This window comes from Aspergillus vadensis (assembly GCF_003184925.1).
Source record: "Aspergillus vadensis CBS 113365 unplaced genomic scaffold BO88scaffold_3, whole genome shotgun sequence".
NCBI classification, from domain to species: Eukaryota; Fungi; Ascomycota; class Eurotiomycetes; order Eurotiales; family Aspergillaceae; genus Aspergillus; species Aspergillus vadensis.
Window position 1 is genome coordinate 1,910,467 of NW_020292041.1, and position 14,142 is coordinate 1,924,608.

Sequence of the window (14,142 nt, forward strand, 5' to 3'; positions counted from 1 at the left end):
ATCTAATTTCATAAGATCGCATGTGTTACCATTTCCCCTACACATGATGGCTTATACGCTGCTGGCCAACAGCCTCCTGACCAGCACCAAGCAAAAACACCTCCCTATAGCATATGCCATGTCTCACCCCGTAGGCATTTCCCTTTCCTTCGGGCAACTTGCTTACAACTCCCATCCATCACTTTTAACATATAAGACGACCCTGTGTAACCCTCCCAATCAAGTACATGCAACATCCCTGCACTCCTGCACAACCCTCACCCAATCAATAGCCACCATGCCTCGAACGCGTTCCCACTCCATGCCCTACTCCACCCCCTACCCTTACATCCCAACTTCCCTATACACCCACCCATCTGTCCCCTTCTGCGTCTCCCCTACCATCGACTACCCCCAAAGTGAGGCCTTCTCCTCCCCGCCGCCCAGCCCACCCCAATCCATCACCCCACGTCCCCTCTCCCCACCCCCACTCCAACCCTCACATCCACCACCTCCACCTCCACCCATCCCTCGAAACAGTTACCCCAAACTCTACATCCTCGACGGCGACACCGCCGCTGGCCTGGCAATCCGCTACTTCATCCACGAACGCGGCGGTGTCCGCGTCCGCGCCGGCTTCATCGACGTCCAACTCAAAGACCAGATCCTACCCTCCTTCATCTGGGAACAGGATCATGCCGGCGAACTCCCCATGCTCTTCCTAGACAATCCGACGCGTAGGCCCGTGCGCAAAGTCGTCGGCTTCGAAGCCATCACCGAGTACATCGATAGTGTGTCGCCCACGGACCGCTATCTATATGGGAATACGGAGCAGGAGCGGGCGTTGATCCGCTCGTGCATTCATTGTCTGCGGCGAGATGTAGTTGAGCCGCTGTATGAGTGGAATAATCATTACTTGGGGAATAAGACTGGTGAAGAAGTCACTGGGTATGCGCCGGTGCCGGGTCGGAGGAGGGCCCTGCAGGAGAGGATTGAGATGACACTGGACCAGGTGGAGGAGAATTTGGAAGGGTTGGAGTATCTCCTTGGGAAGTTCTGCGCCGCGGATGTGTATCTCTTTGGGATGGTGGTTGCGCATGCGGATCGCTGGTCGTGGTTCTTTGATGATGAGAGGAGACCTAGAGTCTCGGATTACTTTGCTAGGATGAGTGAGAGGCCTATGGCGCATTTGGCGGATGAGTTTTGGGATACTACCCGGACGACGGTGGTGGACTAGGGTGATGTTTTGGGTTATATATTTGGGGCTTTTGCTTTGTATATACAGACTGTCTCGTATTGTGAGGAGTTGACTTTTGTCTATCTTGTTTGCTTGTTTTGAGTTCGTTGAGTAATTTTCGTTCAAGTTTAATGGTCCACTATATATATCATTGCCCATGGATCGGGTCATTTACTATGACGGCCCCCAGGTTATGAATTTGAATATACAGTAGTGTTAATCCTGATGACCTTACTCTAATTATAGTAGATGAAGAAGTCGGTATAAGAACCCGCTCGGGCCATATGAAAAGGTTTTATCAGAAAGGTCCATCAATAGTATCTTTTGTGTGGCTGGTCTGGGCATCGACTTCACTCTCGGCATCCTCTCCGTTAGCGCCGTTGCTGCCAACAAGGGCTCTCGGTGATAAATGCATTATCATTGGCGGATGTGGGTTAGCGTCTTGTGGCGCCGCTGCAGCATGTTAAGGATTACAGCATCATAGCATCGGGACTATAGCTAACTCCGGGCTGCAGACTGTCGGGCAACTACTTAAGAACGTCACAATGGCACTGAAATTCTCATCGTTTCATTTCAAGAAGCTTCGGAATCGTTGTTAAAATGTCGTCCTTTTCCGCACAGTCCACCAGTGAAGAAGTCTGCCAAGTCCTGGCGGACCACATTAAAGGGAGCAAAGGTATGTCCAACTATCCCTCCTCGATTTTCCGAATGAAGGAAGATTTTAACTCTTACAGTCCTAATTACTGGTGTCACACTGGGCAGTGTAGGAGGCGAGGCAGCTCTTCAACTGTCCCGTCACCAGCCGGCTCTCCTGGTCCTGGCCGGTCGCAACCTGCAGACTCTCCAGGCTACCGAAAATGCCATCAAAGCCGAGACACCGGATGCAAATACTCGTCTCCTCATTCTAGACCTCAGCTCGCAAGAAAGTGTCCGCAAGGCAGCTGCAGAGGTGAAACTATCCGGAGCGCATCGATCATCTCATCAACAACGCAGGCATCATGGCGGCACCGTACACGACTACTCCAGAGGGAGTGGAACTGCAGTTTGGATTGAACCACATCGGCCACTTTCTCCTCACTAACTTGCTCTTGAAGAAAATTATAAGCGGAGGGTCTAAGGTTCGGGTGGTGAACGTCAGCAGTGCTGGCCATAAGCGTGGACCTGTCAGGTTCGACGATGTGAATTTTGAGGTTTGTGTTGTCCCAAAAATGATAACCCCTCGTATAAGAACTGATGAAGGAAGCCTTGGCTAACACTCAGCTAGAACGGGAAGTGCTATGACAAATGGCAAGCATACGGCCAAAGTAAGACAGCTAATATGCTCTTTACCGTATCACTGGCGGAGAAAGCAGGGGAGAAAGGGGTGGAGTCATTCAGTCTCTATCCTGGACGACGGGAGACTGGCATTGGAAGACATTTGAAGCCAGAAGAATGGGTCATGGCTGGTATGTAGAGCTTCTGACACGACGGACATTATTTGGTAGTGAAGGATGCTAACATGAACATAAGGATGGAAACATGAGGATGGGAGCATTAACGATGACCCCAAGCTGAACTGGAGAACAGCCAGCCAGGGAGCTGCTACCTTGATTGTTGCGGCATATGATCCAAGCATTTCTGGTAAGAATGCTCCACTAACACTGACGGGTAGATGTTGATAGATTGCAGATAAAAACGGTTCGTACATGGTCAATAACAAAGTAAATAACGGCGAGGCAGTCGACTACGCTCTGGACCCGAAATATGCGGAAAAGCTGTGGAAGCTGAGCGAGGAGATCGTTGGCCAGAAATTCGGATACTGAATGCTTCCTATCATATAATCACCCTACGCTGACCAAATCCATCTTGTTCGTTCCAAGGTGTCCCGCTGTGAGATGGATAGGTGGTAAATGCGGATAGGGTGGCTTAGTTGTCTTGCTTAGCATCGTAAGTAGAAGAAGCTTCTGTTACACTTGAGAATGTAGTTTCTGCGCTGCTTGAAGTACTGCCGCTGCCAGTATAGTAGTCCCCAGCCCCTTTCCTGCGCATCCGACCTGGCACTGTAATATGCGGTCAACGAAGCGATGGCAGAGACCTGTAGCCTTAGCCAGACGTCGCTCTAACATCGTTGCGGGTACATATCGAGGATCGGCCATTCCTCGCACGATCTTGGCTATCGTAGCATAAACCATTGTCATCCCCAACCAGTAAAATAATAACGGCGGTATATCATCAGCATTGGGTATAAGCATTTTCTCTTCCGGTTTGCCATACGGTGTAGGCATGGGCCCTGCTGTGGGTGGCACGATCATAAACATAGGATGGCGACATTCTGACTGCCACTCGTGATACCAACTTAAAAGATTTTGCTCGAGCTCGACCAACACATTCATCAGGTGTATTGCAGAATTCCATGTGGTCTTATTGCGATCAAGCTCATTTTGTATGTACCTATGTAATTTGCCTAATTTGTACAGCATATCAAGAAGTATGTCGAATCTATTGGTTGACGGTTCGATATGCGAGAGTAAGGACAAAGAAGGCTCATGCTTGACATTGGTACACATGAGAAGAAACTGGGCCCGGCTTGTCAGATGCGTCAATCAGGAATAAGATGAGCCTACCTCAATAGTACGGAGTCGGCGCAGATCCTGCGTGTTGAGCAACTCCGTTGCAAAATTGGATTCACTAGCTAACTTGCCGGCTGCCTGGACGTGGACACTCCATGCATCTTCCTGTCCTGACGATTGTGCACAGACCTCGTAGAGTGCAAGGATCATGGCAGAGCGGACGAGATCAGAGACGTAGTCTATATCTGTTAGTGTACATATTTGCTGTATCGCTTGCACGTAATGGTGTCTGCTGTATTGTGCCAGGTTGTGATCATTTCGCAAGGAGGCCACATGTGCAAGTGTCAATGCAGTGAGGGCTGTCCTGACGACTGGCAACACGGACTGACTGAAGGAAGGAAATAGTTTTACCCAGTGAATAGGCGACTGATCCTTCGGATATGGAGTCTCTGGGGGTAAGTAGTCGCGCAGGAAGATCGAGACCAACTGCTCCTGGTTCTGGGCCACTATCAAGGATCGATTGTTCAATCCAACAATGGTGGTGTCCCTTAAAGGGGTGCGACTCCTAAATTCAATCAACAAAACTGTCCTCCAGTTTAGATACCGAGTGGTAACTCACAGGTCAGAGTAACCTCCACAATCGCGGGCTGAGGATTGACATCGCATACAAGCTGGCCGGGTCTTGTCGCACTAGCGTGCCCGGAAAGTAAGGCATCAGTACCAATTGTTTCGGCTGATCGACAAAATCCATCGCACCTTGACCTTGCGCATCAGACAAGTCCGGCAGCTCTGAGCCCTCCAGGTGCTTCGACCCATCTTCCACGCATGAGCCTGTCCTCAAGCTGTGCCGTTGCATACAAGCCGGATGGTTGTCAAGAAGAAGGGAAAGCGTGAGGGATGGCGAGGCTGACGGCTTACTAGCCGAACGCCGGCACATGACTACGAGAGCTGATTAGTGGACACTAATTTATTTTAGCTACTTATCAGAACTATCGCATATCTCTTGCTTAATTTCTGTTGCTTAAAACGTCTGGAAGTTTACATGTTCTCCCCAACCCCAGGAATGCCCTATCAAGACTCCGAACGTCCCGAAAACACATCCATCAGCTGCAACAGACTATCCCATCGGCTGTCCTTTTGAACCTCAATCTTGCCCTCAGGAGTCATCACCTTGTAGTCATCTGCCGACCGTGTGCCATACTCGTAGTCAGGCTGGTCGTTCACAAAGGCCACTAGATCTCGGATCCAGTCGTCCATCAAGACGCGCTCTGCAGAACTGGGTCCATGCATGATCGAGTAACTGGACGCTGTCAGTACTGTCTATAGCTAGGTGAGGCAGATTCTCTTACTTCCAAATTGGTCGGTCCATACTGTGACTCACCCCGAACGATGCTGGTGCCACCTTTTCAGTGATGAACGACAACCGGTACGCGATGAGATACCGCCAGACATCCTTGAGATCCACCCCGTGCTCCAGGAGGTTGTTCACCAGAAATCTGTAGGGCGCTCGGACCTGCCCGTCGGCGATGATTTGTCCGAATACAGATTGCCATTCCTGCTTGTCTGTGGAATCTGGTAGGACATAATGGCGTAGTAAACGGTCTGTTGTGGCAGGAGAATAATAATTCGACACTTGCAATTTCAATGATTCCAGATTGGCCTCCGGGCCGTTCGTCACGGCATACAATGTGTTTTCATCTCGGACTTCTCCAATAAACAACCGCAGGCCACGCCTCTTGAACTCGGCGGCGAAAGATCCATTGCGATAATAGTCAAAGACGCCTGGATGGATGAAGACACCATCCGTGACCGGTCGGAAGGTGTGGTGTTTGAGTTTCATGATCGCATCGCACAAATCCGTTGCACTGATGGCTCGCAGCTTCTTCAACTTCTCTGCTCCTGCCAGGTCTGCTGGAATGTCAAAGTGCTGACACAATTCATCGAACTGTGGCTCACAATCCTGTACAGATTTGGGCTGAGATGGAATCGCGTTTGAGTGCATGTACAGTCTGCGAAACTTGTTGCGCATAGCTTCCTCCATCTCACCCCGGAAGTCATACAATACCTGGGCCTGAACCGCATAAGCGCCAGCACTGCGACCCGAGATTGTGATGTTCTCTGGGTCTCCCCCAAATGCAGCGATATTCTGGTACACCCATTCCAGAGCCAGCCGCTGGTCCCAAAGACCATAATTGCCGACTTCTTGACCAGCAGACTCCTCCCGCAGCGCCTCGCCCGCCAGGAATCCGAAAACATTCAATCGGTAGCCCACTGCGATGAAGATGGCATTTAACTGTGCAGTGGAGATGAGCTCCGTGGGGTCCATTCCTGGCTCCTGGCTGGGATCGCCGATCTGGAACCAGCCCCCATGAAACCAGATGACGACAGGCCACCTGGGATTGCGCACTTGGGGGTCAGGAACGGGTGTCCAAATATTGAGGCGTAAACAATCCTCGTGGTAGGTGTGCTTAGGTCCACCATGGGAGCTGACGGCCTTGGAGTAATTAGGCTGCGGGCAGACGGGGCCAAATCGCGTCGCATCATAAGTATCCCCGGGCTGGCCTGCGGTGAGCTGTTGCAAAGGGTAGGGTTGAGGTTTTCGCCATCTCAAGTCGCCGACGGGGGGTTGCGCGTATGGAATGCCGGCGAAACGTCTCGACTGGGTGCCATTTTGCAGGCCTTTGACACAGCCACTTGTTCCCGGCAATGGGATCTCACACTCGGATGTTTGGTAGGAGATGTGGTTTCCCATGGTGTTACAATCTCGCTGGTTTGTATACCGAAAGAACCTGGAATTAGAAGACAAGGATAGGAACAGTAGCGGACTGATGTTGGGAATGAGGGGTAGTAAGAATATATATTTGCTAGTAAAGACTACGGTAGGTAGCTTTTATCTAGTCTAGATAGTACTAGGTTAGGTCGTAGTTTAGTATTATCTGCCTGCATAAGGGGTTGCGGGCGCCACAAGGCCCAGATACGCTCTGATTGGCCGGTGGGCTAACGGTGCTTGTGTGAGATAAGATACACAAGATACTGGGTTTGGAGAAGAGATCGGCAATCCGAGACGCGTGAGGGGATTCAAGTCAAGGGGGTCCATGAAACTGATGAAACTGTGGTCCTACTGGTCCAGGGCAGAATGGAGGCATCCGCCATTCTTGTTCGTTGATCCGTCGGCCTCTATTTTTAGGCACCGATCGATGCCAGAACCCTAATTAAGGGGACAGGGACGGTGTACACTCAGGCTATATGACCCTCCTTCGGGCTGCATCTGTGGCCGACCAAAGACGCCAGGAAAGGCTTTCCCTGCGGGGACATCTGATCCAAGAAACCGACGCTTGTTGTTACCTCTGGAACGTTCAGGAAGAAGGTTTGTGCCGGCGAAAATTTCTGCTGAGTTCACGTGATCACGAGTGCCTCAGGAGCCGATCCCAAAGGGGGCAACTTCAGAACGAATACGATGGTCTCAATCCTCCACGCCAAACCATGAACGACCAGCTGCCTATGCAGATTCGCTCGCGGAGATCACACAATAAATCCCGCGCAGGATGTCAGAATTGTAAGAAACGGCGTGTCAAGGTAGGCCTCCCACTGATTCCGTCGGATGGAAACCGGACGAATACTGTCAACCCTCCTCTGTACTATATATTACTCCCCTCCCACAACTAGTATACAGCATCATTAGGCACAATGTTGTCTATTTTTCGTGCCTTGGCTTGCTTCATTCCCAGATCTGCCACAGATACCCCTCTCTCTGGTCATACTGACCTTCCCCAGTGCGATGAGAAAAAGCCACATTGTACAAAATGTGTTCGACACTCGATCGAATGTGATTTTGCTTCCCCAGCCGCCTCGACCTCCCCCGATCGAACCCGCCGATTCCGGTTTCGACCATCCAAATATCAACCCGGTTCACGAACATCATCCCCAAGCACCCGCACAGAAGCTGTAACAAGCTCAGCTGCATCCGCATCCACTGGAGTGCAATGTGATCTCGCTGGAAGTGCCCTGTCCGGTGGCATCTCGTTTGCCGACCTGAAGCTCTATCACCATTTTGTGACCTCAACCTACAAAACTCTTGCAGACGAGAAAGTGGACCACAAACGCGTCTGGTCCCATCACGTTCCGCAATGGGGCATTTCGTTCCCCTCTATTATGCATCTAATTCTGGCGTTGTCGGCGCTGCATTTGGCGCATGAAGATCCCGCTTCGCGCACGCAGTTCATCGCTCAAGCTGACGATCACTTCACTTTTGGGGTCCGATCGGTATCTGCTGTACTGTGCCTTCTGAACACGGAAAACTGTCAGCTCATCTACATGTCTGCGGCTCTCATCTGCCTAGTGTATTTCGGTCGCGGGCCCCGTCGCGGCGAATATCTGGTGTTTAGTGATGTCGGCCGATCCGAGTGGCTCATCCTGTTGCATGGCGTACATTCTATTGTGTCGCAAAATCATGATCGTGTCTTCACCGGTGTTCTAGAACCGATTCCGGACGATAGTATCGGTGGTGTGAGTGATGAGTTGCAGGCAGAACTGGACGAGCATCTGCAACAGGTCCAACAAGTCCAGGCTTTTATCCTGTCTCATGTGACCGATGAAACGTCCCGAACCTTGTTTGAAGCTGCCATAAGTGATCTACTCTGGGCATTCGAGGAAGTGTATAAGATGCGCAGCGCTGGGAAGGATGGCATCTGCCTGATGCATCTGGTGGTGGGGTGGGTGTACCGTTTACGGGCGGAGATGATCTCCCTTTTGGAGCAAAAGGACCGATACGCACTGATTCTCTTTGGGCATTGGAGTATCTTATTGGTGTATCAGCGGTCGTCGTGGCTAATGCAGGGATGGGATGTGCATGTGCTGCATGGGGTGCGCACATCCTTGGGAGAGGAAGACCAGCAATGGCTTGCGTGGCCGATCCAGGTGATTGAAGGGGGAGTACCTACACATAGCACTTCCATACTGTAATAGTTCAATAATAACAGACCGCATAGTTCGTATGCACATATGAACATTTGGACAACGAATCAACTCAATGAATATCACAATTTTCACAAGCATACTATGTACCGTAATAACCCAAAGACAAAAGAGATTATAACGAAATAAAGTACCGGGAAAACATCATTTACCCCCCTCCTCATCCCCAATGTCCGCCATGGGCTGGCAATACTCCGCCGCCTCCTTGGTCCTTCTCGCCCTCTTAATCATCGTCCCCGGATGATAAACCGCCAACACGGCCATGGAAACAAACATCAACGCGGCATCAAAGACATAAATATAGACCTCCTGAGTGTTCAAAGGGGACGTCTCATTGGCTCCAAACTGCACCGTCCTGACCAAGTTTCTCAGCATCAACGCTCCACACGCCACATACAACGCCCACATATACCGCTTCCATCCGCCCATCAACCACGGATTCTCATTGACCACCCACGTCGGCTCGCGACTCAACCGCAGATGAAACACAATAGCAACCCACACAAACAATAGGAAGATCACCAGAGAGAATATCAATCCTGCCAGGACGGCTTTGATACCCGTTTTCATGAGGTGCTCGTCGCCGGTGACCTGCACCCCCGCACCGCCAATCTGCGTTAAAAAGCAGATGACGTCGTTGAGAACGAAGATCTTGGTGAGCCATTTGGGGCGGATGACGGAGTGGTGTTCGGCAGCGAAAGCCACGATCATGCGTCCAAGGATCATGTAGACGGTGGCGGCGATGAAGGGCGGCGCGCAGAGGATGAGCATCTCCTGCAAGGCCCAGGGACCGATGAGCGTCCGGCCTTGATGGGACCAGGCACGACCATAGTAGCCGAAGGTTTCACCTAATGAGAGATTATGTTAGATGGATGGGAAAATGGACGAATAGATGTCGTGGTGGGGCTCAGGGCAGTTGATAGGGTAAAGATGAATTCGACGCACATATTCCCCCGATAACTAGCGGTATGAAGTATGCAGCGCGGTAAGGAAACATCATGGCGAAGTGAACAAGGGTCGCAAGACCGAAAATAGCCATGAAAGCGTATCCGGCTGTCTCGGACGGTGTGTAAGGGTAGAAATCGACGTAGGGAGCGGAGCCATTGACGCCGGGGTGGAATTGAAAGTCCATGGTGAAAGCAAAATACAATTCTGTATTTTTAAGAACAGTTGGATGAGCGTGAGTCTCATTATCTCAAGTTCTGGTTTGGTGTTCTTATATATAAGAAGTCCCTTAAGGCGAGCCATGGTGTTATTACCCAATCGGGTAATTCGTGAGCGAGTACGAGCGGGTGCGCGATGAGTTTGTTCGGCGGGACAAGAGTGGGGAGGGCTAATTTTAGCTGTCGGCGTTACAGGGACAGGGACCACGAAGATAAGCATCTTCCAAGATTCGGACTGGTTGCGTGTGTGTTTCATCGTTGCCTATGGTCCTGCATATCTTGCTCATGGTTGCACTGTGGCCAATCTCTTCTGTGGGTAAATGCGAGGCGCTAAAATGCGGCGATGATTCCTTAGAAGAGGTGAGGACCTCATGCACGCAAATTCTGTGTAGTGTTCGATCTATTTTGTTTTCAGATTCCTTGGCAAACAGATCACGACAGTTAGAGCAATGCCGATCACCCCTATCAGTTCCAGCGCGCCTACGGATACGTACGAGAATGTTGCAAAAAAATTAGGAGAAGTCTATTCGAGCGGCGGTACACCTCAGGGCACAAATCCGCAAGTCTAATCTAACACGCTAACTCCAGAATGGCATCAATCATAATGCGTCTATTTGCCAAAGACCTTGAAGCGGTCCTCCAGGGGCGCAAACGCCTTCTCGCCGGGCTCCGAGGTAGGGACGCCGAAGACCAGCTGAGCGTCGAGCTTCCATGAGGCCGGCAGGTTCCACTGCTTCTGGATCTGCTCATCAACGAGCGGGCTGTAGTGCTGCAGGTTGGCACCGAAGCCCTCGGACTCCAAAGCGGTCCAGACTGGGAAGAGAGTCAGCGAGTGACCATGAAAGATGGTGAGGACCGTTGTGGCCCGGTAGGATGATTGTTGGGTAGTAGATGACTTACTAAGGTACTGGGACATGGCATTGGACTCCAGGGCAAAGGGGTCAAACTTGTCGGCGTAGATGGCGAACTTCTCCTTGATACCGGCGAGGGAGTCATAATCGACGAAGAAGAGGACCTACTGTTGGTTTAGCTGGATGATTCGGTCAATCTAAATTATAGGGGCAAACAGACCGTTCCGTAGCCCGCGCGGAAGGCTTCAAGCTTGGGCTTAGTCTGGTTCTCAAAGTTCTCCTTGGGGAGGGTGCCAGCGGCAACCAGACCCTCCATGGCAGCGATAGCAATGTCCCAGACCTTCTGGTGCTCCTCCTTCAGCAGCAGAACGACGCGGGAAGTCTGGGTGTTGAAGGAGCTGGGCACGTGCAGGACGGCGTTGGCGACGATGCTCTCAATGGCATCGTCGGAAATGGGGCTCTCAGCCTTGAGGCCGTAGTAGGTGCGGCGGGCCTTGACCAGCTCCAGAAGGGAGGTGGTGGCAGGGTTTTTGAATTGCGGCTGTGTGGAACCCATTGTGGGAGTATTTATGTCTAAGTAATTGATTGATGGACTGAAATCGATCGATATTGAGAGTTATTTTGGAAGGCTGATTTGAATGTCAGACTTGACGTCGGGGCTGGACTACTGCTTATATAGATATGCGGTGTGCTGCGAAGAGGGGTTTTGATTTAACCCCGCCAGCCCGGTGGGGAATACATTTCCATTCTATTGAACACTTTTTCATTATTATCAATCTCATTTACCGTGGCGTGATTGCCATGCTCGACCAATCAGGATTTGTAAGCCGGAGGGGAGAGACCCTCACTGATGCTTCAGGGGATTAATCAGCTCTTAGCAAGACGCGGAATTAACTAGCTGCCTTCCGCCGGAATATGGGTAAGCAAAGGTGCATTTGTCAAGCCTTGCGCACATCTTCTGCTGTAAACTTCCATCTCTCTCTCTCTCTCTCTCTCAATCATCATGCTGTGAAATATGAAATCAACAAGAGGGATGCATGAAGGAATGGCTTGATTCGAAGCCAGGCACGTGAGGACAATTAATTGATGCCTGAGGTGTCACTACTCTTTGGACCACGTGATCGGGACTTCTTTCAGCCCGAGAGTTCACATGGTGGATGGATGCCTCAGGCAGAAGAATGGCTAGAAAGGTTTGGTTATGCCACTAGTGACCTTCTACCCTGAGATTCCCTCTCGTGTCTGCTACAGTCATACCAGTCATGTCTCCTGAGGTATCCAAGGCGCCCCACCTGTCTGGTGTTGGGGCCAGCGTAGGTTACCACTACTACGGAAATTCATCCATATGTTAGCGGTTGCCCGACGGGGATACATCAACACCTTTATTGGGAAGATAAAGAAGGGGTTGGGAAGGGTGGCTTGTCGGTCTTTGCATAACCAACGCCTATATTCACACAAGATTTGTTTGTTTTGCTAGACATGGTTCATCATTGAGAAACTGAAAGATGGCGAAGTCAGAAACCAAAGACGACATCGGTACTTGGACCTTACCAAAATAGGGCCCTGGGAAGACACGTCCGAAACTATTCTTATATGTCTTCATGTCTCTTGTGGAGCCGGGAAAATACAATATTACCATAGGCGCAGAAGATCTCTTAAGAGTAGACAAGTCTGCCCTTCCGTGAACTCAGCTGTGTGTCTCGCTTTGCCATTATTGACATTGGCACTTCCTGCGCCCTCTAGCTTGACAGACCTACGGGCTAGAAAGTGTTGATGTTTGTCAATGCGGAAGAAGCTTCTGCGGCTTGACCGGGAATACGAGGTATATTTCCCATGGAAAAGCACCACAGGAAATTGGCCCAAAAAATAATTAGAAGGAATAAAAGAGAGAGAAGGACAAACGAAAAAGTAAAAATGGCAACAACAGATGAGAGTACAAAAGTACACGAAGATAGAAAAAAGAAAATTTTACAGAAAGTATACAAGGTACCGACGATGATTACATCAAACCAAAATCGTAACAACTCGTGCTAATTTCGGATTGATCCTGGTTGAGACAATGCTGAACCAATTCACCTGTACCAAGTTCATAGAATCTCCTTTCTGGTTCATGGACGGAAAGATCAATGCCACCGATTCAGAGCCCCAGTCTGACTTCCACAAGAGGTTCCAGTACGAGTACAAGAGGCTCCTACGAGGTCAGTTCATGCATACCAACCACCCTTTTCTTTGCATTTGGTTATCATGATCTTTTGGTCTGCTCTTGTTCCTTTGTCCCATCCGTCTTTGTTTCTTACTTCCTTCAAACTTCTCACCGGCAGACAATGCGATTTTACTGACCCCTAACAAAACCACAAAGTTACCCGCGAGGATGCAGCGTGGTGGAAATCCATCATTGTTGGAAAGCGCAACGATGAATCCCTGCGTGATGAATAATATCCCACCCACTCCCGTCGGCCGTAACACAGTCAAACATCGCACGGCGCTTGTGAAGACTTACACTGATGAGTTGATGCGTTCCCGGCTCTTCCAGCTCTTGCTTCGGGATCCAGTGACCAAGTACAAACGATCCCAGCGCAAGAGTAGTCTGCGTTTACTCCTCGACTCTGCCGCTCAAACCGTCATTCACGCCGATGGTGGTCTCTACGGCAATATGAACATTGTGCGACTGCCAGATCTTCCGAAATTCAATCACTGGTCGGGCCAGATGATCGTCCATCCTTTCCACGCAGGATTTGAACCCGTCGAAGGCAGTCGGGTTTTGATTGTGACGCGGCCAAGCTATAGCTACATCGACATCATCTCCCTCAAACACTTCTCTACGGTGCCCCCATGGATGGTGAACCGTGCCGAAGTACTGGTGGCAGCCAAGGGGAGAAAAGCCCGGGCACTATGGGCAGCTGCTGCTGTCAGCAATGACTGCGAGAACACCGTTGGAATGGACAAGGAGGAAGGAGAGAGCCAGGAAGATGATGACACGGAAGAGAATGCTGGTCCAGTCAGGGCTCTTCCACCCCTACCAGAGACCATCTGGCGGCAGTAAACCGCCTCTTGAATATCTGGAACTGGATTATGAGGAAGGAAGCCCTGAGGGGTTAGAGTACCCATAGACTTATTGACGTGTTGAGTACATTTTGTCGGTCGAATTCAGTTCTCGTACCACCTAAGTTCAATCCTAGTCTATGTATTGTCTATCTGTCGTGTTCCATCGTGCCCCTTCGTCCCGGAAGTCAGTTTGGCTATTTCCAGCGACGGTTGTACATGCTGCCCGCATTAATGGAACGTCAACACCAACCCTCTTCGTAGCCCTTCAACCCAATTAACTGTGAGTGTGTTATCCCAAGGCATATTGCTGTAAGTTTAATGAAATTGGAAGAGGGAAAAGGAAATCT

The 14,142-nt window shown here is 50.5% G+C and overlaps 7 protein-coding genes across 7 annotated transcripts; 4 read left to right on the forward strand and 3 right to left on the reverse strand.

Annotated features, from left to right (window-relative positions):
* Positions 1 to 277: 277 nt before the first annotated feature.
* BO88DRAFT_474066 (glutathione S-transferase family protein) lies at positions 278 to 1,216 on the forward strand (the record flags this gene model as incomplete). Its single annotated transcript, XM_025711789.1, has 1 exon — positions 278 to 1,216. The coding sequence occupies one exon, from the start codon at positions 278 to 280 to the stop codon at positions 1,214 to 1,216; it is 939 nt and encodes a 312-aa protein (XP_025566940.1).
* A 588-nt stretch (positions 1,217 to 1,804) lies between these two features.
* On the forward strand, positions 1,805 to 3,018 carry BO88DRAFT_485427 (short-chain dehydrogenase; the record flags this gene model as incomplete). The annotated part of the gene is made up of 6 exons (XM_025712344.1): positions 1,805 to 1,892; positions 1,951 to 2,258; positions 2,311 to 2,406; positions 2,481 to 2,661; positions 2,726 to 2,836; positions 2,885 to 3,018. Exons 1-6 carry the CDS (start codon positions 1,817 to 1,819, stop codon positions 3,016 to 3,018), a joined length of 906 nt encoding a protein of 301 aa, XP_025566941.1. The 5' UTR covers positions 1,805 to 1,816.
* A 780-nt stretch (positions 3,019 to 3,798) lies between these two features.
* BO88DRAFT_332830 (acetylcholinesterase) lies at positions 3,799 to 6,517 on the reverse strand (the record flags this gene model as incomplete). The annotated part of the gene is made up of 5 exons (XM_025702739.1): positions 3,799 to 4,330; positions 4,385 to 4,436; positions 4,522 to 4,671; positions 4,851 to 5,065; positions 5,115 to 6,517. The coding sequence occupies 5 exons, from the start codon at positions 6,515 to 6,517 to the stop codon at positions 3,799 to 3,801; spliced, it is 2,352 nt and encodes a 783-aa protein (XP_025566942.1).
* Positions 6,518 to 7,250: 733 nt separating this feature from the next.
* On the forward strand, positions 7,251 to 8,794 carry BO88DRAFT_402203 (Zn(II)2Cys6 transcription factor domain-containing protein). The gene has a single exon (XM_025706042.1). It carries the CDS (start codon positions 7,453 to 7,455, stop codon positions 8,725 to 8,727), a length of 1,275 nt encoding a protein of 424 aa, XP_025566943.1. The 5' UTR covers positions 7,251 to 7,452; the 3' UTR covers positions 8,728 to 8,794.
* Positions 8,795 to 8,883: 89 nt separating this feature from the next.
* BO88DRAFT_441603 (RTA1 domain-containing protein) lies at positions 8,884 to 9,871 on the reverse strand (the record flags this gene model as incomplete). Its single annotated transcript, XM_025709893.1, has 2 exons — positions 8,884 to 9,587; positions 9,685 to 9,871. The coding sequence occupies 2 exons, from the start codon at positions 9,869 to 9,871 to the stop codon at positions 8,884 to 8,886; spliced, it is 891 nt and encodes a 296-aa protein (XP_025566944.1).
* Positions 9,872 to 10,420: 549 nt separating this feature from the next.
* Positions 10,421 to 11,474, reverse strand: BO88DRAFT_402205 (Nitroreductase). The gene is made up of 3 exons (XM_025706043.1): positions 10,974 to 11,474; positions 10,803 to 10,917; positions 10,421 to 10,715 (listed from the first exon to the last, which is right to left on the reverse strand). The coding sequence occupies exons 1-3, from the start codon at positions 11,307 to 11,309 to the stop codon at positions 10,513 to 10,515; spliced, it is 654 nt and encodes a 217-aa protein (XP_025566945.1). The 5' UTR covers positions 11,310 to 11,474; the 3' UTR covers positions 10,421 to 10,512.
* A 1,335-nt stretch (positions 11,475 to 12,809) lies between these two features.
* BO88DRAFT_474085 (uncharacterized protein) lies at positions 12,810 to 13,793 on the forward strand (the record flags this gene model as incomplete). Its single annotated transcript, XM_025711790.1, has 2 exons — positions 12,810 to 12,948; positions 13,072 to 13,793. 2 exons carry the CDS (start codon positions 12,810 to 12,812, stop codon positions 13,791 to 13,793), a joined length of 861 nt encoding a protein of 286 aa, XP_025566946.1.
* Between the last annotated feature and the right edge of the window lie 349 nt (positions 13,794 to 14,142).